The sequence below is a fragment of the Ambystoma mexicanum genome, chromosome 6q, assembly GCF_040938575.1.
Source record: "Ambystoma mexicanum isolate Mex_15411 chromosome 6q, UKY_AmexF1_1, whole genome shotgun sequence".
NCBI lineage: Eukaryota > Metazoa > Chordata > Amphibia > Caudata > Ambystomatidae > Ambystoma > Ambystoma mexicanum.
In genome coordinates this window covers 268,130,522-268,156,446 of record NC_090937.1, presented here as the reverse complement: position 1 = coordinate 268,156,446, position 25,925 = coordinate 268,130,522, and the positions used below count along the sequence as shown (strand labels likewise).

Below are 25,925 nucleotides of genomic sequence, written 5' to 3'. Positions count from 1 at the left end.
TCAGCCCCCCTTCTCCAGTTATGGATGAGATGAATGGATGAGTGAATAAAAGAACATGTACAGCACACACACAGGCATAACCATCTCTAGGCACCACTTGCCTAAATCTCTGCTTCTTGCAACAGCTGAGAAAAGCAGAGCTATCAACTTGTTATCATTTGGCCACAGATTGAGATTGGCGATGAGGCAGTGGGAAAGCTTTCCATACCAGCACGGCCAGTAGTGAGCCGCAATGCAATGGTCAGCAGAAGACATCGCTCTGCAGTAAGTTGTAGTCCCACTTGGCACATATTTCTTACTCTTCGCCTGGAGGTAGAGGGCACAAGACTGATAAAGGCACTTTGAGGCTAGGCCAGGCAATTTAATGGGAAGTCTATCTTGTGCTGGGAGCCAGTGTAGGGCTTTGCGGGTGGCTTATGCAGGATCCCATCTCTTAACTGTTCTCAGGTCTTTTTGGTTATCTGGGCTCAAGGAGAAGACATTTTAGGAGTCTGGAATATAAAAGAATAAAGCTTCCAGCCTGCCATTTAAAAGCGCTCAACCGTAAGGGAGTCAATGGATCTGTGATTGGAGAGGAGGAGGAGGGTCTTAACAAATCACGTTTGCCATTCACTGTTCTTTAATCTCAATAGTGACTTGAGTACCCAAGGTTCTTCATCATGGACTGCAGTGTGACTGGGTAACTCGAACAGGATAGTTCATCTTCTGATGAATAGTGTCTGGAACGCCCAGATCAAAGGCCTTAGGTGAAGTCCTCAAACTTGGCAGCATTTAGCTGTCCACGAGACCTCCCACCAAGCGAAACGACCAATTAGAGGAAGACTAGACATGCAGATGTGTTTGGTTATCGCTGGCATATTGACAAATGAATGGCCGGCCCGGCTTTGCCCCTTAATGATGTGAGCTAGCGAAGACTGGCGTCTGCCTCTCCATCTGCAGATAGTGTTGCTGGTGCATGGAAATCAGCCGCTGACCTTGGGTGGGGCTTGACCGCGTCAGATATGGTGTGTACCAGCGGAAGCTCTTAATGCACATCATGGTCACTGTTTTAATTGCAGGTCCCACACCATTTTTGCTGTTTGCAAATCTTCATGACTTACGGCGGATGAGTTTTGATGGTTCTGATTATGAAAGTCTACTGGACTGGCGGATGGGAAGAATTGTTGCGCTCGACTACGACCCAGTCGAAAACAAGGTACATTGAGGGATGCTTTTCAGGTGGGACATGGGTGACAAGTATACACCGCATGCATGATTATGTTTTGGTTAATGATGATCATGTAACACGCACCTGTGTTTGAAATGTTTAAACGTTATATCAAGGTATATTAATTAAACTGATGGATGATGCGTTGATGAACAGAGGATTATAAAGTAAAATATGTTAAGACTCACTATAGAAGTTGTAGAATAGAAGAAATACTGAGACAGAGGGATCGAACATGAGTACACTGAAGTCAAGAATGAGGAAATAAAGAGCGGGGGGACTTTTTAGTTTGGATTTACTTTTTCCCAGGAACACTGCGTGTGGCAATAACAGTAATTTATAAAGGTGTCCAGTGATAATATTGCAGGAAATAATATAGAAAGAAATTACAAAGATGAAAACAATATTGCAAGAAATAACAGAGTGGGTAAACATGCCTAAAAGCAGAAAAATATTGAAATACAGAAAATAAAATATAATGATAGGGGTGGATTTAGGTGCAAAAAAACTGACTTAGGTTAAAATTGGGATAAAGGGGAGGGAGACAAGGAGAGTTTAGGAGTAGGTTTCGGTAAGGTTGGTTCAGGGGGGGGGGGCAACAACTTCCCAACAACTTGGTATTCTTACAATGTGCACTGTAAAAGGCATTTCAATATTGTTTGTAGTCTTCAAGCAATGTTATGGGAAGAAACATAAAGAAGTCTGATAGCAGCCAGTGTTAAATCCACGAGGGGAAAAGCAATGGGGAGAAAGTGCAGTACTGTGTGTTGCTCATACTGCGATGAAACACCACTGGAAGATTAGAACACGAGAGGAGACAGCGCCTGATTCAGAGTACCTTTTCTAATGGGATTGCACTATTGTAAAACGGTTCTGTGAATTAGGCCCAAAGACTCAACAGGCTCACACAACACCCTATTACCACAATTTACAAGCTAAGAGAATAACCAAATCTTCTCAAGGCGCTATTGAGCACCCTTTTCTTAACCAAGGTCTTAACAATGCTAGAGGTACTCCATTTAAGCAAAAGGCCCCTTGCAGGGGGGGCATTACAACTTCAGGTAATGCCCCGGGGCCCATAGTTACAGGCCCGAGTGAAGCAGCCTCCAGCTGTGTGGTGGCTCGCAGCAGGGCTGACCCCGTTCCGAGCCTCTTCATTGGCTGAGTGGCTGACACCCCCCCGTCGGGGACAGAAAGGAAGGAACGTTGTGGGGGAGAGGGATTCCCGGACAGGTAACAGCCCGGCGAGGGCCAGTGTGATCGCATGTTACAATCTCATTGTCCCTCGCCCGGTACTAATATGAAATATATGCTCACCACGATTTACGATAGGCAAGTGAAAAATCGGTAAGGTCAAGATAATGTTCATATAAAAATAAACGTGTGAACTGAATGCATCTAAGCAATGACGGGTGCAAATAGGAGATAACATAATAAAAATAGACTTGACTATATGATAATAACAATAATTGTACCCTATTATAATCATTTTCTTTCAATTGGGGCTCATTTAAGTCTATGGAAGCAGTGAACATGATTAGTGGCTCTTTTTGGTTTCTCTTGCTCTTTTTTGTCAAAGGGCAGTTGGCAAGTGTTAGGACATGAGGTGAGTGGATATCGCAAACTGTAGAAACTTGAAGAATTTAAAGAACTCAATTGTCATGAATTGGGATTTTTCAGAAAAGATCTGAAGCGGGTTCGGCAGAATCAAACTGGCTTGTCAGAGGCCCTTGGTAAAGCGCCCTTAAAGTGATGCCAAATCTTCAGACGGCAATAGATGACGTCTAAGGCCAGTGATGCTCATTTCCCAAGCCACACCCCACACAGACAGGTTGCCAAGTCCAACCCCGGGAAATAGACTTGCAAAGAGGCCTTCACTGCCTTGTATCAGCTCGAAGAGAGCTTACAGTGAAGAACATTAAGGGCCTGATTCGTGGGATTTTTAGCACAGTGCCAAGGGACTTTCTTTCATGCAGGAATTAACGTCGACTACTCATGGGCACACTTTTCTAAAATTGTCACCCGAAGTGTGCTTATGTTCGGGAGAAAGCGCAGTGGTCATCTTGGCAGGAATTTGCTTACCTGCCAGTGTTGGTTTGAATCAGTCCCACAAATACATTGTTGATTCTTGCGAGTGGCTTCAATGTGGTGAAATGAAAATATTTTATCAAGTCCCCCGCAAACTTGAAATCTACCTATTTCCTTCGCCTCCCCACATGCCCACTAAAGCCAAAGTGCCCTCAACCCACTTCCTAATTTAATTTGAACCATGTTATTATTCCTGTCTTGCACTTCCAATATTTGGAGGAATTCTCAGATCTTAGATATTTTACCGCATTTTACTGCAGCACTTCTACAGGGAGCCAGCCCCCCACTGCCGCTGGTCTACTGCCCTTCTGCTATCCTCATTACCCTGTTCCCCCTCTCTGATTTTACCACCTCCTGTCGCTCTACCTGCCCTACAATGATTGTGGCAAAATCTGGTGGAAGGCCCCATGGTAAAATGCAGTGAACAGCAGTGGTGTGATGGGGGATCCCGATTTCTCGCAGAAACGTCTCTGCTCTCCCCAACAGATCGCAAGAACCTAACGCTTCTCGCAGAAAGACAAAAACGAAAGGCAAGAAACAGTCTCCCTTAACCCTCCAGAAAATGGCGAACTATTCAATTCCTCCTGTTTCACTGTCAGGGGTGGGCTGGGAACCAAAAAATACCCTGGAAATAATGTTCACAGTAGTCCCAAATTATGCATTTCCAGCAAGCCCAACCCTTTTTCTGTGAGAAAACGTGCAAATAAAATAGGTTACCAGAGGGTCCAGAGGCCTACCGGGAAATCTCCAGAGTTCCCTATAGACTAGTCCACCAATGTTCACCATCCGAACAGCGACCTGAAGACAAAGGCGGCCTACACCCCCCCCAATATCATCTTGAGCGTGTTGTGTCTTCCATTTTTTTGTGATTTCCAACGAGGACGTTGTACATTGATGAAGATATTTCTGAAAAGCCTCAGTTCCTGCAATGTGGCCATTTGGGTGTCCAGAGGCCTCGTTGTTCTACTTGTTGGTCATATCGACTTACTTATTATTAAGATTAGTTTGAAGGTCGTTCCTTATGATGCTGACTTTTTGATAACCTTAGTCGATAACCCGGGCAAGTTTTGAAGGCATTACAGTTCTGAGCCCTCATGTCCCTGCGAAAGTTTCTCGTAATAGGGTTGACGTAATGTAAGACCTGAAACTGGTAATGAGAGCAGATATATAAGCGCCTACACCATCATGATAGAGGTGTGACGCATATGAAATGCACAGAGCGATTATTTGCAGGCATACCTCGAACAGTTCAGAAGTTTACTGTCCTGAATACTGCTTCTAATGACTTGTTAGCATTTCTACAAGCCTTCAGCATATGCTTTTTAGAATTTCTCAAACTATATGCATAGGTGTTCACAGATATTCAGTTACCAGTGTGTACGTTATGCTTTGTATTTTGTACTTTGCGAAAACCGTAATAAATCATATATCACGCACAAAAAAACAGATGACTGGCAATGTATCTCGGCATTCAGTGTTGCTTATCTCCAAGAGGCAAAGGGCATAATTATTTTATTTTTTATTTATTTATTGTATGATTTAGTTAAGACAAACTTTACACACATGCAGACAATCAATACACAAGATAATAACATGTCTAACACAAATTAATTTCATGCAATGATGAAAGCAGTTTCAATAAGTTCATTACAGTAATTAGCAGCCTATTGTTTGGATTATTTAATAAATTCCAGCACAAGTCTTCCCAAGTTAAAAGTGGGCGAATGCTAAAATAGAATGTAAAAGGTTCTGCCCGATGGGCAGTTAAAATTGAACCATAATAAGATGCTTCAAGGTTTCCACATTTAGATTACAGCAGCGACATTGACTATCAGTTAGAGGCGCTTCAGATCGACCACCTATAACATCGCTGGTAGGAAGATTTAATTTGATGCACAACTAAAGAGTTCTAAGGTGTTGTGAAGCATTCTGAGATAAATATTTCTGCAGGACATTCAGAGGCTTACAATACATAGAAAAATTGTCAAATATTTTATAAGAGCAGAGATTCTCCCTGTTTTTGATCCAATCAGCCTCGTAAAGTGCCTTCTTCACCTTGTCTTGATTACGCTCCAGCTCGTCCAGAGAAATAGATTCATCGGCCATCATCTACAACAATGAAATAACCCAATTTTCAAGAACTACACAATTTCCCTGTTTAAACAATGCGTTGAGTTGAACAAACGGTAAATACTGGAGGAAACAATATGGAGCGCAGGAGAAGTACTCTTCTCCAGTCAACCCTCGCGCCCTGTGAGGTGAAACCCAAGATATGGTTTACTGGGGGGGGAAAGGAGTGCCACCAGGAAGCTTTAGAAATCGTTTCCACACAAAAGCCACCTGCTTGGCCCAATTGAGATTGACATCCTTCACCTCTGCCCCATAAGATAATATTGGGACAATCTCCTGATTATACAATTGTAAAGCAGGTAACATTGAAAAACGACCATATTTTCTATCGCTTACAATAAGGTGGGCTGCTGCTGAAATAGCACCTATTCTTAACTCATCTGTCGCCAGCGACATTGCTTGTCTACATCTAATGGTAACGCCCAGGTATTTAAATTCAGACACCACCTGAAGTCTGGTTCCATCAATGTGCCATCCAAAGTTAGATCTCCCGGATAAGATCTTTCTATGGTTAAAGATCAAGATATTGGATTTTGTGACATTTATCGCAAACGCCCAATTCCCTAAAGAATTTCTGAGCCCGCAGATGGGACTTCTGTAGTCCGACTGCCGTATAGTCAATTCAGACAAGGTAATCTGCATAGAGGAGATATTGGAGAACAACCTGGCCCAACCTCGGAGGATTAACCCCTGGCCCCACCAATGCAGCCCTGATTCCCAAGATGTACAAATTGAAGAGAAACGGAGCTAAAGCACAACCCTGTCGCAGACTTCAGTTAGCAGAGATCCACCTTGAATAGCCACCCCGCTTATCCAATTTGACCTTGATCCAAGGGCATAATGCCAGAAGTCATAGTCATGGCCCTTTTCCAAAGGAGACCTGCGGGGCCATGTTATCATTATATTGCACATGGGCAAAGGCAAATTTCACATGCACAAGTGCAAAGTGCTGTTTGCACAACCCGCAATCACATTAGCGGCAGAGCAGATACATTGCAAAAGCTTTTGCACTGGCGCTAACGTAATTGCGGCGGCACAGGGTTTGTGCACCCGCAATTTGCGTTTGTGCGTAATCTGCTGTATGATAATACAGCCCCTACTGAGGCTCTTTAAATGCATTTGCCGGGAGCGGAATCAATCATTCAACTTAAAAAAAAGATGTGGCCTGAAGCAGTGAGAGGCACCAAGTTTGAAGCTTTGGCAATCCCCTTGACCTGGGCATCACAGCTGTGCTGGAGAGACTGGCAAAGCAATATTTAGCCATCTTAAAAGAATGGTATGGGCATCATTTCCTTTTGAAATGATTGCAGTAAATGTCAGTGGAACCTTCGATAAAAGCAATAAGCTCTATGGAAATATGTAAATTAGCCCCCCAAATGAGTCGTTAAATTGGTGGTGAGCCATTTTAGAATTAATCTTTGCTACTCTACAGCATGAATACAACTGAAAATGATATGGGCCTGATTCATGGAATATTTTGCATGGTAATAGGGACTTAGCAGGACAATCTGCACGCAAAACCCCCTCCATCCATTCATGGAATCTACTTTGCGTGACTTTTTCGGACTTTGTGGGGACTGTTCTGCGTGGACTTCGCGAAGGTCCTGCACGCCTTTGCGAGCAGTTGATCGCCTTGCACGAGACTCCATGCAGAGTGGGGCCGGGCCTGCGCAGAGAGTTAAATAGGGGGCGGAACATGCATATTACCCATACTCTGCGCAGTATGAGGAAGAACAAGGCATTACGTGGGCATGTTGAGAGACAGCCTGCATGAGGAAATCACGTGCCCAGCACCACGCAAAACCAAGGTAATTCATAATTCTGACCACGCAAAATCACGTCGGGAAAATCAGCATGCAAAGCACCCGATCAGATTGCCATGTATAGGCAGGCACAAGGCCCCAATTGCATAGGAATCGCCCCGCAAAGGTAAGGTCTGACCATTAATTTAGGGATGTGTGCATGCAGTGGGGGTGCCATTTACAGTTATGGGTGTTCCTATGCAGTGTAGCGAGGTGCAGCTGTTGTTTACCGGGGGTTCACACGTAAATTGACCAGAGTTTTACCTGAGTTACGGAAAAAAATAATACGCATGTTGTCGAGCTGCTGTTAACTGCTCCCGGGAACCCCACACAGTGTCACTGAGGTGCTGGCCTGGTTGCGGGGGACCTCACACAGTATTACCAGAGTGCATGTGTTTGTGGCTGAGGAGCCCACAAAGCTAGGTGTATGTGGCTAGATTTGCTTTGCGTGGGGGCGTGAATAAGGAGCGCTGTAGGCGCGACTTGTGGATAGGTTTATTTAGTGGGAAACGTTCAATGAATACGCGGAGGGCAATGTTCTGCGTGCACTGACGCACAAAGTCGTTGTCGGCGCTGGGACTTTGCAGGATCAATGCACACTTTTCCATGAATCAGGCCCTATATGTTTAACTAGGCCTATCTATCGGACACTCAGGCACCTGAACCGGGAGATAGAAAGGTAGATGTAGTTGGAAAGGTCTGCTTCATTTATATCATTTGCTCTGTAGGACAGTGATACACTGTGGCCTTGTGGTTGCTTTCAAATAGGATGTGTCATCACTGCAGCAGTGTCTTGGGAGGATAGCTCAGGGGCAATGCACTTGCCTTGGAAGCAAGATGATGGGGAGAAACACAGGGTCGATCTCCGGGTCCGTGCTTACAAACCTCTGGGTATTAAACGCGTTATAAATAACCAATTAAAATAAATAAAAAATAATTTTAAAATGTCAGCTTTGCAGCTTTGTAACAGTTGCTAAAAAATAGCAAGGGTTCATTCTAAAATGGCTCCACACAGGAATTCATTTGAGGGGGTCACTTTGGGGGCTAATTTGCATATTTAGCGGTGGGCTATTCCGATTATATAAGTTTAAAGTTATAATCACTTTGGTGTTTTTAAAGATACCATGATGGATACTTTAGACGGTTTTTAATATGCTCTTGGCATGAGCAAGTGTCCATATTTGCCGCCTTATGAATACAAAAAAATAATAAATCCAGCTGCTAGAAAATTTTAACAAAACGCTTACCACTTTCTTACAAAACAGGTAGTTCAAGGCACATCTTTTTTTCCTATATGCTAGTCGTTCTGCTCGCTGCCAATATAGGACTGGTACCATTTTGGCGAAGTTTCCCTTTCAATTTATAGACCATTATTTTGGATTGCTCATTTTATTACCTTGCTGCCACGGGAATTTCGGGAGTGGTCTGCACTACTGAAGTTAGGCCACTAGAGGGAAACTTTTCCTTAAATATACAGCGGTAGTCCTATTTTAATTTTTAACACGAATCTAATCACATGAAGTAAAAGTTCCAGCCACTGGAGAAAGGTAGACGGGTGCATGCATGTGTCACTGTTGGATTATTTATTATTATTATTTTTACAATGTATTTAGCACATCAAAACGCCTTCACAAAATATGTGTAAAGAGAAATAAAGATTTAAATATAAAGAAACACAAGTATTTCAGGAAATACATTGCAATCTAATATTATTTATGATAAAAAAAGATAAAAAAACAGATTCATAAATAAGTACTAAAACTCTGAAAATAAAAAAGAAGAAATAATGGCATCAAGCTGAATTTGTTGGAAAAAAAGATGCATTTTTAAAACTTTCCCAGCGGACATCAGAATAGGGGAAGAACGAATATGAGGGGGTGATGAATTCCAGATCCATGGGGTGGCTACCGAAAATGGTCAGTAGGTGCTGTCTGCTTTTCGAGGTAAAAGACTCTCTATCCTGAGAAGAGTAGAAGTATGAGCAGTTTGCCAGGCAGAAGAAGAAAGAACACACTCAGGCCCTGATTCATGGAATCATTTGCGTGGAAAATCGGGGATTTGAGTGACATTCTGCGCGCAAATCCCTGTTTGTCGATTCATGGAATGGACTGTGCGGGACTCTCCCAGGACTTGCATGGATCTCATGCTGGCTTGGCACATCTTTGCGAAGGGCCGATTGCCTTGCGCGAGACACCACGCAGAGCATGGACTTGGCTTGCGCAGAGGGCTTGGAAGAGGGCGTAACTCTGAAAATGGAGAAGAACACTGGAAAATGTGGGTGTTACGAGGGACGGCCTGCAGGTCATCACTCGCATGCCTACAATTGCACGGAACGATATGTATTCATGGATCCAACCGCGCAACCTCTCGGCAAGGAACAGGCATCGCAAAGCCCTTATTCTATCCGCCACCCGAAGGCAGGCGTACACGCACGAGCGCGTGGGTTTCGCCGTGCGAAGGTAAGTTTGTATGTCTGATATATGGGTGCGTGCACACAATCGGGGTACTGATAGAACTTAGGGTGCGCATAAGTGGCATATTGCGGTGCAGGAGCGTTTTGCGAGGTTTATATTTACCGGCAAATGAGGACTTTTATGTTAAGTGCTCTGCATGTTGTTGGGGCGCTGTGCATGGTCCTTGGGGACCCCACAAACCCCTGCCTGGGTGCTGCCTTAGTTGTAGGGGTTCGCAGGTAGTTTTTTTTCGGGATGCATTGATTTCACATCGGAGGAGTGCGCAAAGGGCCCTCTCCAGGGCTGGTATGGCTTTGCGTGTAGGCGTGTCGTGGACATTCCTCTCGCAGCCTGCACATTGGGTAGTTCTGCATGAATATTTCCATGAATTCGCCGACCATGCAGATTTTCTTCTGTGCGACAGCCGCACTGTGTCGTTCTAGGCATGGGCCCTCATTACGACCCAGGCGGTAAGGGGTTTACGCCGGCGTAAACTTCGCCGACCCTTACCGCCTGAGTACGAGTTCCCGTAGCGCCATGGTGATTTTAACGCCTGCTTTTAGCAGGCGTTAAAATCCATGGCGCTAAGGGACCTTGTTGTTAATTACGCCACCGTAATTTACGGTGGCGTAATTAACGCCTTCCCCACTCCCATTATGCCCTATGGGGCAAAAATGGGAATGGGGAAGGGTAAATGGGGATTGGGGACTTACCGCCCCGCCAAGGTCGGAATGGGGCGGTAAGTCCGCCAACCACCATGGCGGAGTTGGCAATTTAGCGCCATGGACCATGGTGCTAATAGCACCATGGTTCTCCGCCAAGGTCGTAATGAGGGCCATGGTCTTTTGTGGGATAAATGCGCACTTTTCCATGAATCGTGCCCTCAAGTGTGAGCGAGTGCTGCTGTGGCATGAAAGAGAGGTTCAAAGACAATTAGCGTAGGATGATGCGTGCTCACATATGAGGTCGGAAAGACCATGCAGAATAAACACCAATACCAGGCAAGTCTAAAGAATCAATTCAAAATTAAATCTCAGGATGCAATGATTAGAAGAAATCTTTTAGTAAACAACGCTGTACATGGAAAGGCGCAGAGGTGACACATGTTAAGGGCCAAATGCATTTCAGATCATAAATCCGTCGTCGTGGCCAATCTGTTATAGAAGAAAACGACAATAGTGATCGTTCTAAGAAGACACATTTCTCCAAGTTGTGTATCCAAGTACATCAAAGGTGTCCTTTATAATAGCAAGCATCTGTGAGCAGAAATAGGGAAAGATTGCAGGTCAACCACGCATAGATACAGAAAATGGCCAAAAAGAAGGGCAGTTAAAAAGGTTCCTGCACAACCTTAAAAAAATGGCATTTTATCCTGATGACAACCCAGAAAACAAAGAATGAAAAATTAATAATGAAAAAATGGCAGTCGATATAACCAGCTTTAAACCAGAATGCGCTCGTCCAGCGTCGATGGGCAGTAGAGTTAACTTTTCCGCGAACTACCGTTCAATATACTGTACGCATCGCGTGAAGAACGTCCTGGGTCACGTGGTGATGTCATTGTGCATACACGCAATGATGTCATTGCTCCACGTGTAAAAACCTGAGCCATTAAAAAGCAAAGATGGGCAAAACAATAATAACACAATAGCGAGTGAGAGGAAAAAGCAAAAGAGTTGGCATGGAAATAGTACCTAAAAGTGACAAATATAAATTAATTGCAAATTAAAAAATAGAAAACGAAAATAAGAATATTAAAGTAAAAGTGAAAGTGGAGGAAAAAATGGTAAACATGCAGGAACACATCTATACAAAAGAGGAAAAAAGTCAAAAAGGTAAAAAATGGGAACACGACCAAAAGCATGGAAGTATCCAGCTTCCCAGGAGTGAATGCACAAAAAGTCCTGCTTCTTCCCCCCCAAATCCAACTTAGAAAATGAATACGAAACTGACGCCCTATGCAACGTTTGGACAAGAGTGGGACATGGAGCTATACTCTCCTGCTCTGCAGCTGGCTCTGTCCATCCTACTGATGAGGTCCAACCAGACCGGAAGACGTGTCTGGGGTTGCTGTCGGTACTCTTGTTCAGAGGCAAATTGCCTAGAATTTCTGAGCTGGACTGCCCCAGGGCAGGACAAAGACTGATATGTTTTGGATATTTCTCTTCTGTGAAAGATAGTGAGCTAAAGAGGAAGCAATCAAAAAGCAAAGAAGGGCAAAAACAACAACACAAGAGCGAGTGAGAGGAATAAACAAAACAGTTGGCATGGAAATAGTACCAAAAAGTGAAAATTATAAACAAAAATATAAATACGAAAAATGTATTGCAAAACAAAAAATAGAAAAAACGAAAATAAGAATAAAAGTAAAAATGAAAGTGGAGGAAACAATTGTAAAAAAGCAGGAACACATAGATACAAAAGAGGAAGAAAGTCAAAAAGGTAAAAAATCGGAACACAACCAAAACCATGGGAGTATCCACTTTCGTAAGAGTGGATGCACAAAAAAAGTCCTGCTACTTTCACCCCCAAATGCACCGTAGAAAATTAATGCGAAACTGACCCCCTTTGATGACTTGACGACAATACCCTCTCCCTACAAGATTTGGACAAGAGTGGGACATGGAGCTTTGTGCTCCTGCTCTGCATCTGGCTCTGCCCATTATTGGTCCTGCAGTGCAGTCAACGGCCTGGAGTGGGATACAGAGCGTGCTCCTGCTATGCCCCCCATTGTGCATGGAGGGTGCCGAGCAGGAATATACGGCCACACTGCTGTCGCTGTCCTGCTCCAGACCGCTGTTCTACAGGCCGCTAGGCCAAGCTGGAGCACAAAGCAGCACTGCTGTACCAGACTGAATACCCAGAAAAAAAGTAATGCCATAGTAAGAAAGGGCTAGACTGGCGGGCCCCAAATGCCAGTCTAGCCAAGTAATACTATATATGCGTAATTACTTGGCTCGACTGCCATTTGGGGGCAGCCAGTCTAGCTCTTACTTACCGTAAAACGTCATGTCGCAGTAAGAAAAGGCTAGACTGGCCTCTCCCAAATGCCACTTCAGCCAAATAATAACATGTACAATGCTTGGTTGATCATGGATGCCCATTACAAAAGTGGCAGTGCCATTATGTCACACCGCCCCTCACCCCCACGCCCCAAAGTCCACTCCTCCAAAACCACTGCCAGCACAAACACACGCCCAATCCCACTTAGTCACACAACAGTCACCCACTACACATACATCATAAACACACAGCACAGCACCAGGAATATAAAAACATACTCATGCATATAAAACATGTTTTCTTGCCTGTTCCAGTGCTGCTCCGTCTTCACCAGAAAGAAAGCCTGGCCTCTACTATGCAGCCTGCCAGCCTACTCCTGCCTCCATTATGCAGACATGGAAGTAGGAGAGCTTCCTGGTTTCCTGTCATGCATAGTGGGGCCGGAGATGGACAGAAAGTACCGTTCTAGTTGCAGGGCAGCTCGCAAGCTGCAACTAGAGCGTTACTTTCTAAGTCCCTGGGCGCATTCACTAGTCCGACTTTAGAAATAACTCAGATCATTTCTTTCTGGAGTCAGACTAGTGAATGTGCCCAAGACTGGAATTGAAGGTAGAGCACACCAGGGGTTCACCTACGCTAAAGTTTTGGAGATAGCGGGCTAACCTTTCAAATGCTGGGAGAGGTGCCAACTTCACAGACTGCGGAGGAGGGTCAAACTTACTTATGTGGGGGCAGCTAACTTGTTTACACATTCAAATGAGACTATTTTGGTGATCAATGTCACAAGCAGTTAGCTCTCTCCTTCACGTCTGAAACCACACACTTAAAGACTGTTGTGAGAATTAGCTGCCTCCTGTCCCTTGCTACCCTTCCAGTCACCCCCTGACATGCAAATCCTAACCCCCATCACAATTTCAATTGCCTAAAAATGTATGCATATGAATGCAGTTGCTAACAATAAAATGCTTTAGGTTAGTAATTGTAGTGCCTTTGGTAAGAGCAAAGCCCATGCGTTGTTTCCTCTTCTGTTCGGTCACGACTCTGTAGGACAGCCAGGTCGAGCCAACATAGTCCGGAATTTCAGCTGGGGGGATACAGCCCTATCAGCTCAATGGTGTTGTGCCAGTGGAACACACAGCACAGTCTGGTGTCTGTGTCCCGCGCCTCTCCAGGCTGCAGCTGCTGCAGTGGCCCAGAGCAGGGTGGGAGACGGACACCTTTTTGCTGTGTGCTCCTGCGCGGGCACCCTCATTGAACTGGCAGAGGTACACCTCTCCCATTCGGCACCCTCATTGAAATGACAATGAGGGTGCTGAATAGGAAATGTGTCCTGCTGCCAGAACAATGAGTGTGTTGAGCAGCAACCCCTCCTACTCGGGACCCTCATTGTCCTGCCAGAGGGACACCTTTCCCAATTGGCACCCTCATTTCCATGTCAATGAAGGTGCAGAAAGGGAGAGGTGTCCCTCTGCAAATGTTCCGGCCTGACTCTTGAAAGAGCCACTGGATGTGCAAGCTTCCTCCCTCTTCCCCCTGCTCGGTACGCCACAAACCAAAACCATAACAATGTTTGAATGTAAAGGAACAGCAAAAACATTAACCAAAACAATGATGCTCAACTCATCAATGATAATGTCATGAAAACCCATAAAGATAATAAAGAGCAAACAAATAACAAATCGAATTGCATGGAAAAGGTGACTGAGTGAGAACATTCCAGATGCAAGTCTGGGGTATGTCACATTTGGTACAAAGGTAGTGAAACTCAAATTACAAAAACATACACAGTTACATTCTTCGTTCATGCCCACTGGGGCCACAGAGTCCAATCATTCGATCCAGTATGCTTCTCTGCAATCATGCAGTCTGTCAATATCCTCATGGGGTTTACGTGTTATGATCTCAAGTATTTGGAATCGTATTTGGGATAACTGATGACGAGTTTCCATGAAATGTCTCGGCATGGCAGAGTTCATATTTCTGGTTCTGATGTTTGATCAATGTTTATTCCAACATGCCTTAACAGATCGTTTGAACTGACCAATGTAGTATATACCACAAGGGCCCCTGATTAAGTTTATAATGCATACAATTTGCAAAATGCTTCAAGGCTATTTTCTGGTCAGACCTAGGGTGGTATACAATGCTACCTTTTATATAACACGATTACAATTTCTACGGTGTAAACAAGGGAAAGTGCCCACTCTCTTACTTTGACAAATATTGGGTGGCCTTGCTCCGTGTGCATCTACCAATAAGTTCCTTAGGTTGTTACTGCATTTGTAGGAAAAAACTGGAGGAGATCGAAAGATATTGATATTTTATTTCTATTGCGCTCATACACAAGTGTTTCAGAGCGTGAACGAGATTAGTTAACCTAGAATCGGTAGTTAACTAGAAACATCATTCTTAAACATTCAATGTTTAAGAATGATGTTTCTGATTCTGTTTCTTTGGATTGAATATTTGGAAACAAACACCATATTCGTTGTGTGCGCAGTGGTCGGAGCCATGACTGTTTCTCTCTGTAGCCCAAGGACCTCGTTTTTGATGGGAGTAAGTTGTACAATAAGATAACCTTGGAGTTCAAATGTATTTGTCATTTTGTCACGTTCAGTTGCACTTTGTTCATTTTCACTTACTATTCTTTTTACCCAAAGTAACTGACTATATGGTGGGTTCTTGATTAGATTGAGTGGGTGAAAGCTCAGTCGACAAAGCAACTTATTTCTATCAGTGGGTTTCCGATAAAGATTTGTCATGAAAGTAGTAGAGCTGAGAATAACCATCACATCAAGGAAATGAATCACAGAGGTACCAAATTCGACAGTGAATAGGATTCTTTGGTCAATCAGATTTAGATATCCTTCAAAGCCACAAAGGATAGTCTTTAGTTTGTTCCAGATGCCAAACATGTAATTGATATACCAACCCCCAAATATTTGTTTTTTGTACCAAATGGGATGTTTTAAAATGTGTTCAGTCTCAAACCTAAACATGAAAGAGTTGGCAAAAGTAGGTGCCATCATGACCCCCATAGAGGTGCCCATGATCTGAAAATAGTGCTTGTTATTGTAAGTAAAGTATGTGTATTGAAAAATATACTCCAAGAGAATCTAAATTAATTATTTTGAGGCACCTATAGACCCTCCCTGGAGAAGCAACCACTCAACGGCTTTTAATTCTAGTTCATGCAGAATGCTAGTTTACAGGGTTTTAACATCAAAGCTAAATGGAATGCCACTTGTTGCAAGGATAATGTCCTTCTTAAAAAGTGTGTGTTATCCATTACGGCTTTTTTGTACAATAGGTGTTGGAGAATACCATTAGTTGCTGCAACTATAGGTGAACCTGGTGGATTATGGTAATCGTTTCGTACGTTAGGTAATAAGTAAAATCTGGGAAATCTGGGATGTGGTGTAAAGAGACATTTTCTAGTGTTGTCATTGATCCATCCTTGCTTCTCAGCGGTATCCAATAGATGCATGAGGTTACTCTGCACATTTTTGGTGGGATTGTCAACCAGTGGCAAATATGTGGTGTTATAGCTGAGTTGTCTAGCGCACTCATTGTCAGAATGAGAAGTATTAAGAATGACCAAAGCTCTCCCTTTGTCGGTGGGACGAATGGTAATGTCGTTATCACTGTACAAGGATTTAATGAGAGCTATCTCACTCCTTCTAAGATTTCTATGTTTTGGTGTTCTGCAAGAAGTTTCCTTGACGTCGGCAAGGGCCACATTTTCAAACGTGTCTAAGGCTGGAACAGTGACAGAAGGGCACCCATTATTCGATAAGACAAAGACAGTTTTGTAAGCACTAGATATCAGCCAAGAATGAATGTGGGTGTCATTAGCATAGTGGCCAATGGTGACACACACACACGCAGATCTCCTGGTGGCTCCTCATACATGTTGAACTACTTGGGAGATTGTATTGATCCCTGGGTTACACCACAACACTGCAGGAGCAGACTGGATCTGGTGGAGTCGAGCTAAGCCTACTGAGTATGCTACCATAAGGATGGCAGATTATTCGACACCATGGGCCTCATTACGAGTCCGGCGGTAACTGCGGCGGTAAAACCACCTGGTTACCGCCGGACTCGTATTACCATTACGCCTCCGTGATTCCCGGAATTACCGGGGCATTACAACCCCCAGTTTTCCGGGAATCACGGAGGCGGAATGGTGTTAATCCCCATTCCCATTGAGTCCTATGGGACTCAATGGGAATGGGGATCATGGAAACACCAGCAGCATCTCGTAATGCTCCGGTGCTTCCTCGGCCGCCTGCAGGCGGGCGGTGTTAAACCTGCCAGGTCAGACCTGGCGGGAACATCACCTCCCGCCTGCAGGAGTAGGGATCAGGCGGTCCAGAAACAACGGTGGCGGCGGGTTTACCGCCATCGTTATTTCCGGACTGCCTGAGTTATAATGAGACCCAATGTTTTCAAGATAGAAGGACACAGCCAATTAGATTGATACTTTAATGACCTACTTAAAAAAGAAAATTCCTAGGTGTGCTATATATCTGTGCACCTTCCACTTTGTACTGCAGTGCGTTCTTCTGGTAAATTCGAATTTAGGTCTCTTTTACTGCGCACCCTCCATTTGGTACTGCATTGTGTACTTGTGGTAAATTCGAACTTAGATGTGCTTTACATGTGGGCATCCTTCTTGCTGCCTTTGGCTGCTAGGCCGCCTGGTGAGTTTGCCCGTGCTTTGTGCAGCCTCTCAAACTGTCCCTCTTTTCCTCCACTTTTATGGCACTCTCCATCTCCCCCATCTATTGTAATTGTTACTCTATATGCTATCCCTCCTCTCTCATGAAGTCTGAAAAAAGCTTTAAAAAGATCTCTTGGCCTCTAATCCTGGCCTACGTATTGCTGACACCTACGTTAGTGCTACTTCAAGACAGACTTTCACTGATATCCTCTTCTCTGTCCCCTCTTCAGACCTAGGGAGCTTCCATCTCATCTCTCCCCTTTTTCCGCTTCATCGATTAATGGTGGCACTAGATGGGAAGCCGCACTCCCTTATTTGTTACTCTAGGACCAGGACTTCACTGCGTTGCAGGCCATGGCGTATCTGTGCAAACCAGTGGCTGCCCCATCAATCATTAGGGGCACAACTCACAGATATAAGTGCTGGCCTGGCTACCCCTGAGGTGCATCTTTTACATAGCAAAGTATTTTTCTAGTGTTGCAGTACTTAGTGGTAGGACAATGCTTGGTAGATGTCTGTAGATGTGGATGGGGGAACACGTTTTCCTGTGACTGAAGGCAGCCAATTGGGTATTCTAGATATTTTATAGATAAGATATATATCTCCAGATGGCAATGATACACTCATACAGGCACTCTGTGCCATGCCGTTTGTCATTCTAAACTGTTTGTGATTCTCCCCTTCCAGTTTAATTCAAATAAAGTGTCTGCCATGCCTTGGTATATTGTTGGTGATTGTACCAGTGTTTGCACCGCCTTCAAGCCATGGCTGAATTCACAGGCCTACTGGTCCAGTGATAGACCTTAGGGCAACAGTCTCCAGCGTGAATTACCCATTTCTTCAATTTTGAATATAAAGATCTATAATAATTAACCCTCAGACTAAAACATTGCTTCTCCGATAAAAGGGCAAGCATCAAGGTAAAGGCTATTCATTGTCTCGCACAGCAGAACCTCTATGACAGTAAAGGCCTGTAGTGACCAGTGGGTGCGTGAAACCATGGCCAGTCACAGTGCACAATCTCCCATGCATGGAGCAGGTTTGTAATAACTCTGGGTAAGTCTCTCGTAACCAGGACTAATGTCTGGCAGAGGGACTGCCAGGACCCCCTTGTTAATTTGCATATTAAAGTAACTTTGGGTCTCACCCTAAGTTACTAGGGGAATCCAGACGTGGACCCCTTGCTCACTATTCTTAGAGAGGCACAGATCCACCCTACTGATGAGGTCCAACCAGCCCGAAACACGTGTCTGGGGTTTCTGTTGGTACTCTTGTTCAGAGGAGAATTGCCTAGCATTTCCGTGCTGGACTGCCCCAGGGCAGGACAAAGACTGTGATATCTTTGGGATATTTCTTCTCTGTGAAAGATAGTGAGCTAAAGACTATGGGTAAGTCTCTCATAACCAGGACTAATGTCTGACAGAGGTACTCCCAGGACCCCCTTGTTAATTTGCAGGTTTGTAATAAGACACATTCGGGCATGTCACGAACAGAACACGCCTCTTCAGTCACTTTGCCCCTAGGCCAAATTTCTCAATCGATCATAAAGGATGCCAGACTCTCCTGCACATCCGACCCTGACCCCCTTTAACCAAAAGAACATGTGCCATTTTATTGTGGACAGTCATGCATGTGCCTCTCTGGGACCTTCCCTTTCACGGGTCCTCATGGTCAGGAAGACCTGGTGTATACCAAGAGTGCATTGCACAAGACTTGAAACATGCAAGAATGGCATAGAACAAGACAACTCACCATCAACAAATTACAATGAATAATTTCATCCAAAAGGAAATCTTTCCCGATAAAATGTGTTAAAAAGGGAACAGAGGCAACTAGTTATGCTAGTTCTACCCTTAACCTTCCCTCGCCCCGGGGACGGTGGCCCGGCAGGCTAGTCCTACACCTCTTGGCATGATGTATGTTGCAGCAATGGTGGCACTCAGATGCTGGAATGCAGCCTGTGAGTGGGGAGTACAGTTAACCAAGATGACAGCCTCCGATTTGGAGGCAATAGAACCAAACCATCTGGGCACTTGAATGACTGGCAGGCAGTTGCAGAGCACGCCCATGTGTCCCTGCAGATGTAGGTGGATAAGGGCTTGTTGGCATGCAGAGTGCTAATAATGGCTATTAAGGGTGAAGGCATTCTCTGATCATGACAAAGAGGTGACAAATGGGTCGCTCTTGACGGCATGGCTGTTGCCTGGTGTTTCAGTACCACCAAGTGTCCATGCAAGGATACCCTTGGTGGTGGTTGGCAGACAAAATCAAAGAGATGCGACTCTTCCATGAGTGGCAGCCATGACCCAGTTCTAATCCAGGCTGCAGTGTCTTGGTAGGTCTGGAACAGAATCGGAAACGCAGGACAGTGTCCCTTTGCTATTCTGGGGAATCACAAGCACCACCGCCTGCCTCCTTAAGAAAGGGCGGCATGCATATTTCACCTTGATAATCTCATCAAGCCATCGGCTACCTCCAAAATGCCCACAGTGCCATGCATACCTTTCAGAGGTGATTCATCTTCCAGGATACAACTCTGGAGAGAGAAGCTCGGAGGCACAGTCAGCCCACACCATATTTAGGGGCAGCTGTGAGGTTTGATTTTCCACACTGTTCTCTTTACCTCTCGGGTCTTAATATGGCCGCACCTCTGCTGCCAAAGAATGGCGCTGGCACTAGATGTGTGGGGGTAGATGTGGGGGTGACGGTGAGGACATAATGAAGACTGAACAGTGATGGGACTACTTTAATGAAAGCAGCTGATATATCTGAATTGGGCCCAACCATTGACTGGCTACAGGCCATTTTATGGCCGATAGGAGGCCACAGCCCAGTGTTAAGTAGGAACCAGTGATTGGGGAAAGTAGAACATTTATAAATACACTGAAGTCATTCAACACATTCGGTTTATGGTCTTTCGATCGAATCCCGACCATCGAAAAGCAAATCATTCGAAAAAAATACAACGAAAACTAAATGCATCGAATTGCTATCTTTTACATTTAAAAGTACATTTCCATTGAAACTTGTCCATCGAATATAGGAATGGACAAATTTCGATGGATGTTTACTTTTAAATGTAAAAGATGTACTTTTGATGCATTTATTTTTAACGTTAAAATGTTACATGGAGCTGTCCAGCCCTGAAATCTTTAAAGTATTTCGACACTGGGCAGCTTCATGCAACCCTTTCTTTATTGGGGGGGGGGGGTCCCCCAAAACCCCTCCAAACCCCAAGGGCACCACCCCTAATCCTAACCCCAACCCTGACCCAACCCTAACCCTAATCGAAATCCAACGAAATATATTCAATGAAAGTGCATTTTGATGAAAATGACTTTCAATGAATACATTTCGTTGGCTTTCAATTCGATGAATCCATTTTCGATGGATAGTCCAGGTACCTATACTGTTGCCATTGGCTTCTTTTTTCTGTTGCTTTAACATCTTTAGGATCTAGAATATATGCCTTCTTTCCTGAGGCTCGAAGTAGTAAGTGGCAGTGCCTTTCACACAAAAAGTGACGACAACGTTGAATGTTTACTTACAACTGTGGGTTGACCATGCACTGTGACTGGTATTATATTTCTTCATGCTGTTAAACTGAATGTGTGTTTAACACTCTTGTTAAACACACATTCACACACACACACACATTTCCATTGATACCACACTGCTCGTAGAGCAGACTTTACTGATGGTTTACAAATCGTGAACTGCAGCATCTCATCTATGGTCATATTTTGGGGTCACTCATCCAGGCTAGCTACCACTCCCTCTCCTCGAACGATGAACATCAGAAGTGGATTTCTTGTGGAGGCCCTTCATCAGTTATAGACATGCCAGGGCCTTTCGTTAGATGTGTGCAGTTGCCTCCCTGATGTGTCTCTGTTGCGTGCGGAGATGGGTCGGGATCGCCCCAACTGATCTCAGCATTGTTACTCAGGCACTTCCTTGGGAACTTCACACGTGGACTGGTCATGAATACACTGGGACATATATTGGAGAGGTAATGTTAGACCAAAAGGGGAGGTAACTGACTACTCCACAAAAAACACAATGATGAGGAAACTTGACGAATGGAAGGGGCTCTTTGCAATTGCACGGGCAAGCCTTCCCTTTCAAAAGTCTTTAGCTCCCTGAATTGCTGGGGCATTGGTGGAAATCCTGAAGAGCTTAAGGCAGCCGGAATTGGCTGCAGTGGTTCAGCTGCCACGAGTCTGTTTTGTTGTTTTATATTTCATCCAATTACGGCTTTTTATACTTAGTCACAACCAGTGCACACAATTATGAAAATAAGCATTACAAATTAGTATACACAATTTACCATAGACCCTCTACATACACATACAATGCGAGAGCATGACATTTCTTGGCAGAATAAAAGCACCATGTGTGGCTTGTTTATAGCAAATATCAACAATAGTTTGTCACCCTTGTCTCTCTATGCTCTATTATCAGGTTTGCCAGACTAAGCAAGATAGTGTTAGCAGATCAGCTGATCCAACATACATTTAATGCTGAGCCACATCTTAGTCAGATGGTACAATAATACAAAATCATTTTCCTGAAAATATGTGGTCCGTGAAAGCTCAAGATCAAGGGAAATAGCTGAGCGTCCAATCACCCTCAGCGCGTGCCTGCGCACCATATCTAGGCGTTCGCATTTCAACATCAAGGGTTTAGCTCATTCTTCTGCCGCAGGGGAATACCTGGGAATGACGCAACCACGTTTGCAGGTCATTCTATCCCTGAGGGATACTCTTCTGAATTCCATCCCTGTAGAATTGTAATGGTGAGTCTCTTCGCGTATGTGCTGACCCGTGAAAGGGCTCAGTCTTGATTGCACTTGTATGCGTGCAGAGAGTCCAAGGTTTCGCCCCAACATGCACATACTCGGGCACCTGGCCTAAAGTGGCAAAGGCCCACCAACACCAGTGACTGCTTCTGTTATGGGGAGAGCGAGGCTGTTAGATGCTTGACTCTTAGTTGCGAGAGTCCCAGCAGAAACATGGCGTCCTTAATGCAGCAAAGCCATCGATCATCTTCTGGCCAGCCCAGATTAGGAGCATGGACATTTAAAAAAAAAGAATGAACATACCCGAATTTACAAGCACTGATTCATTTTTTTTTCACCCCCTCCTCAGATTTATTTTGCACACACAGGTCTGAAGTGGATAGAATGTGCCAACCTGGATGGATCCGCGCGTGAAAAGGTGGTTCATGACCGTTTAGATGAACCCGAAGGTCTGGCTGTGGATTGGATAAATCGTAAACTCTATTGGACAGACAAGGGGTAGGGACTTCCCGTCATATGCATTTTTTAGACTGTTAATTAATATGCAGAAGTATTTATTATTTATTTATATTTATATTCAGCGTCTGGAGACTGCCCTTGGGTGATATTGGAGCGCCCTATAAATCAACATAACATAACATACATGGAAGAACAATGCTCCTTTGGATCACAAAAGAACATACAATAGATAAGAAATCACAATTGATGGGAAGCAGTGACCGTCTTACAATGGGATGCGTTCGAGTGACATTGTGACCAGGTTTTGGAGGGTAGTAAATGGAACGGTCAACTGGGACAATATATGGGTGTCATACATAGATTAAGGACAATCAACATTAGATATTTTTAAGTGCAGGTAGGTGGTAAGCCATCTATGTTAGGTATGTGACCAGGAAGGATGAAGTGCTAGAGTGGAGGCAGATAATGTGAGGGGCAGAGGCAGATTAGAAGCGAGGGAAACATGTTAGCTAGAAGGTAGATGAGAGGTAGGTTAACAGAGTAACTCTGAGGCTTATGTCTGGGAAAAGAGAATTCCATGCAAGTGGAGCAAGAGGAGAGAAAGAGTGGAAGCAAGAAGAAGCACAGGGAGGGCGCGGTGCCACAAGTGTAGTTGAGGAGGCAGAGCAGACATTACAAGAAGGCCTGCAGAGATGTATAGAGAAGGATAGATACAGTGGTGCCTTACTATGGAAAGATTTGTGAAGCAGGAGAAGACATTTCAATCTGGTCCTGTTTTGCATCACCAGCCATCCATCCGGGTGACAGTAGGAGGAAGTAGATGTGAAGTGAGGGAGTTCAAAAAGGGTCATTGTAGCACATTTAAGGATCTTGTCGAGAGGACAGAAAGCATAGTTGGGGAGACCAAAGAGGATGCTGGCACACTAGTGCAGTTTAGAGAAGACAAGACAGATTAAGAGATGTTTGGTGGCAAGCCACCATTGCAGTTTTGGAGATGAAAGTAGAGAAGGTGTAAGAAGGCTCATAGATGACGCTGAGGTTTCTAGCTGAAGAAGAGCAGGGCAGAGTGTCAGGTGGGAACTGGATAGGCCGGGCAAGAGATGCGAGAGAGTATTTGGCAGGGAAGAAGAGCACCTCTGTTTTGGTAGAGCTTAACAACAAAGAGCGTGAAGCCATCCAATATTAAATGGCAGTGAGACAGTATGAAATTTTGATGGAGAGATCAGAGGAGAGTTCAGGAAAAGAGAAGAAGATTTGGGTGTCATCCGCAAAGAGTTGATATGAGAATACAAAGGAGGGGATTAGTGCCCCAAGCGCCGAGGTTTAGAGTGTAGAGAGAACCCAAGACAGAGCCTTGTGAACACCAACATTTAGAGGAGTGAGTTGAGAGCTGTTGTTGTTCCAAGAAATAGAGAATTGTCGAGGGGGAAGGTCGGATTCAGTCCAGACAAGGGCTTGATCATGAATTCCAAGAAGAACGAGAGTATTAAGGAGTTCAGATGGATCGACAGTGTCAAAGGCAGTGGACAAACCAAGGAGAATTAGAATAGACGATAGGTTGGAGTGCTTAGTAGAGGCGATGAAGTTGGAGACATTCATGCGAGCAGCTTCTGTAGAGTGACAGGAGTGGAAACCTGCTTGGAGGGGATCTCGAAAGCTGAGTAGGTCTAAGAAATGTGTAAGACATTGGAACAGAACCCTTCAAGCACTTTTGAATAGTGTGGAAGAATAGGCATAGGGCAAAAATTAGCCAGTAGGTTTGGGTCAACCCCTTGCTTTATTAGGAGCGAGATGACCGTGTCCATTTTGAAAATAGATGTAATGCAAGTAGAGTCTGAAGGACAGGTTGAATTTAGCGAGGTGAGAGGCCACTGAAGGGACAACAAGCCTGACTAGCTGAGGAGCAATAGAGCCTATAGTGCACAGTAGAGATAGGACTTCTTCAGTATTATTGCAAATGGACGATAAGGGCAGAGAATGATGGTAGAGTAGCCAGAGTGCAGAATGTAGGTGGAGGGATTGTGAGGAAGGTCAGGAGAAAGTCTCTCATGTTGGTAATGTTTGCAGTGACATATTCAGCTATGGCATTAGCTACTCATTGGCTGTGAAAGTGGAGTTGATATTCATAGGCCAAGGAGGAGTGAGGAGTGAGTTTAGGGTGCCCTGTAGCCGGCGTGAATGCTTGGATTGAGAGTCAGTGAGGGTTAGGCATTAACCTGAGGACTTGAGAGAGTTCAGGACAGAGCCTCATGGAAGTGGGTACGCCTCCTTTGTGAGCTGTTTTCAGATGTTTGTTTGGCAGAAAGTTCTTGTACATTTTATAATTTCTTAGTATATTCATCTCCAAAGACTAAATTATACATTTTGAAAGGGTGGTCGATTACATTAACAGTCAATTCCCTTATCCTTTGCAGGATGTCATGCATTGAAAGAAGTGATTTAAATGGAACACAAAGAGAAACGATTATCAAAGAAGGCATCCATAGGCCAAGAGGGATTGCCATTCACCCATCGGCAAAGTAAGAAGAAATTGCAGTAATTTTCTTACGAGTTATTGGTGACCTCACTCTTAACAGAAGCATTTTCTCTTAACTTAGGACCTTGTAATGGAGCTTTGTTTTTTAACTATGTGATTGAGTTTGGCTGGACATTCCTTTGGACAGTGCACAGCTCTTAAGGTTATTATATTTTAGTCTCCAGGTGAAGGAATGTGTGTAACACTCACTTTGTTTGACTGAATATGGCCTTCAATTGTGATTTCTCTATGTTGGAACAGATTGAAATTCTATATAGCTCATGCTTGCTACATGTTATGCTCCTTGTGGCCATGCATTATGTGTAGCACATGTGTCCACCAAATACAATCAGCGGTCAACAGTTATGTGTTGTACTTTCTGTTACTACATGGTACACACAAAGTATGGGTGCAGGTCACGTAAGGTGTGTACTGCACAGATGTATCACCTCTGTCGCATTGACAAAGATAGCAAGATGTATTTGGTGTACACCACACATGCTTCTATGTTGGTATGCAGCCAAAAACCACAGACCATGGTTGATGCAAATTCGTTGTATATAGGGCACAATGAATGCCATCAAGCAATGAGATTTATTTACAACATAGATAGAAGAATCACAGCCAGCAGACACCTACCTGAAAGCTGAAAGACATGTTTGGATAATGATATGAATGCACAGAGTGTGCACACGGGCAAGTACCGGATTAAGTACCGATTACCCGCTGCATCACGCTGCTCTA

General features: G+C 44.3%; 1 protein-coding gene across 3 annotated transcripts in view; it reads left to right on the top strand.

The window, feature by feature from the left end:
- Nucleotides 1–25,925, top strand: part of EGF (epidermal growth factor) — a 775,649-nt gene that overhangs the window by 296,850 nt on the left and 452,874 nt on the right. For all 3 annotated transcript variants that reach the window (XM_069630734.1, XM_069630733.1, XM_069630732.1), the window contains 3 exons: nt 1,059–1,195; nt 22,557–22,705; nt 25,081–25,185. In XM_069630734.1, the coding sequence (XP_069486835.1) occupies nt 1,059–1,195; nt 22,557–22,705; nt 25,081–25,185 (391 nt within the window). The remainder of the gene's footprint in view (nt 1–1,058; nt 1,196–22,556; nt 22,706–25,080; nt 25,186–25,925) is intronic.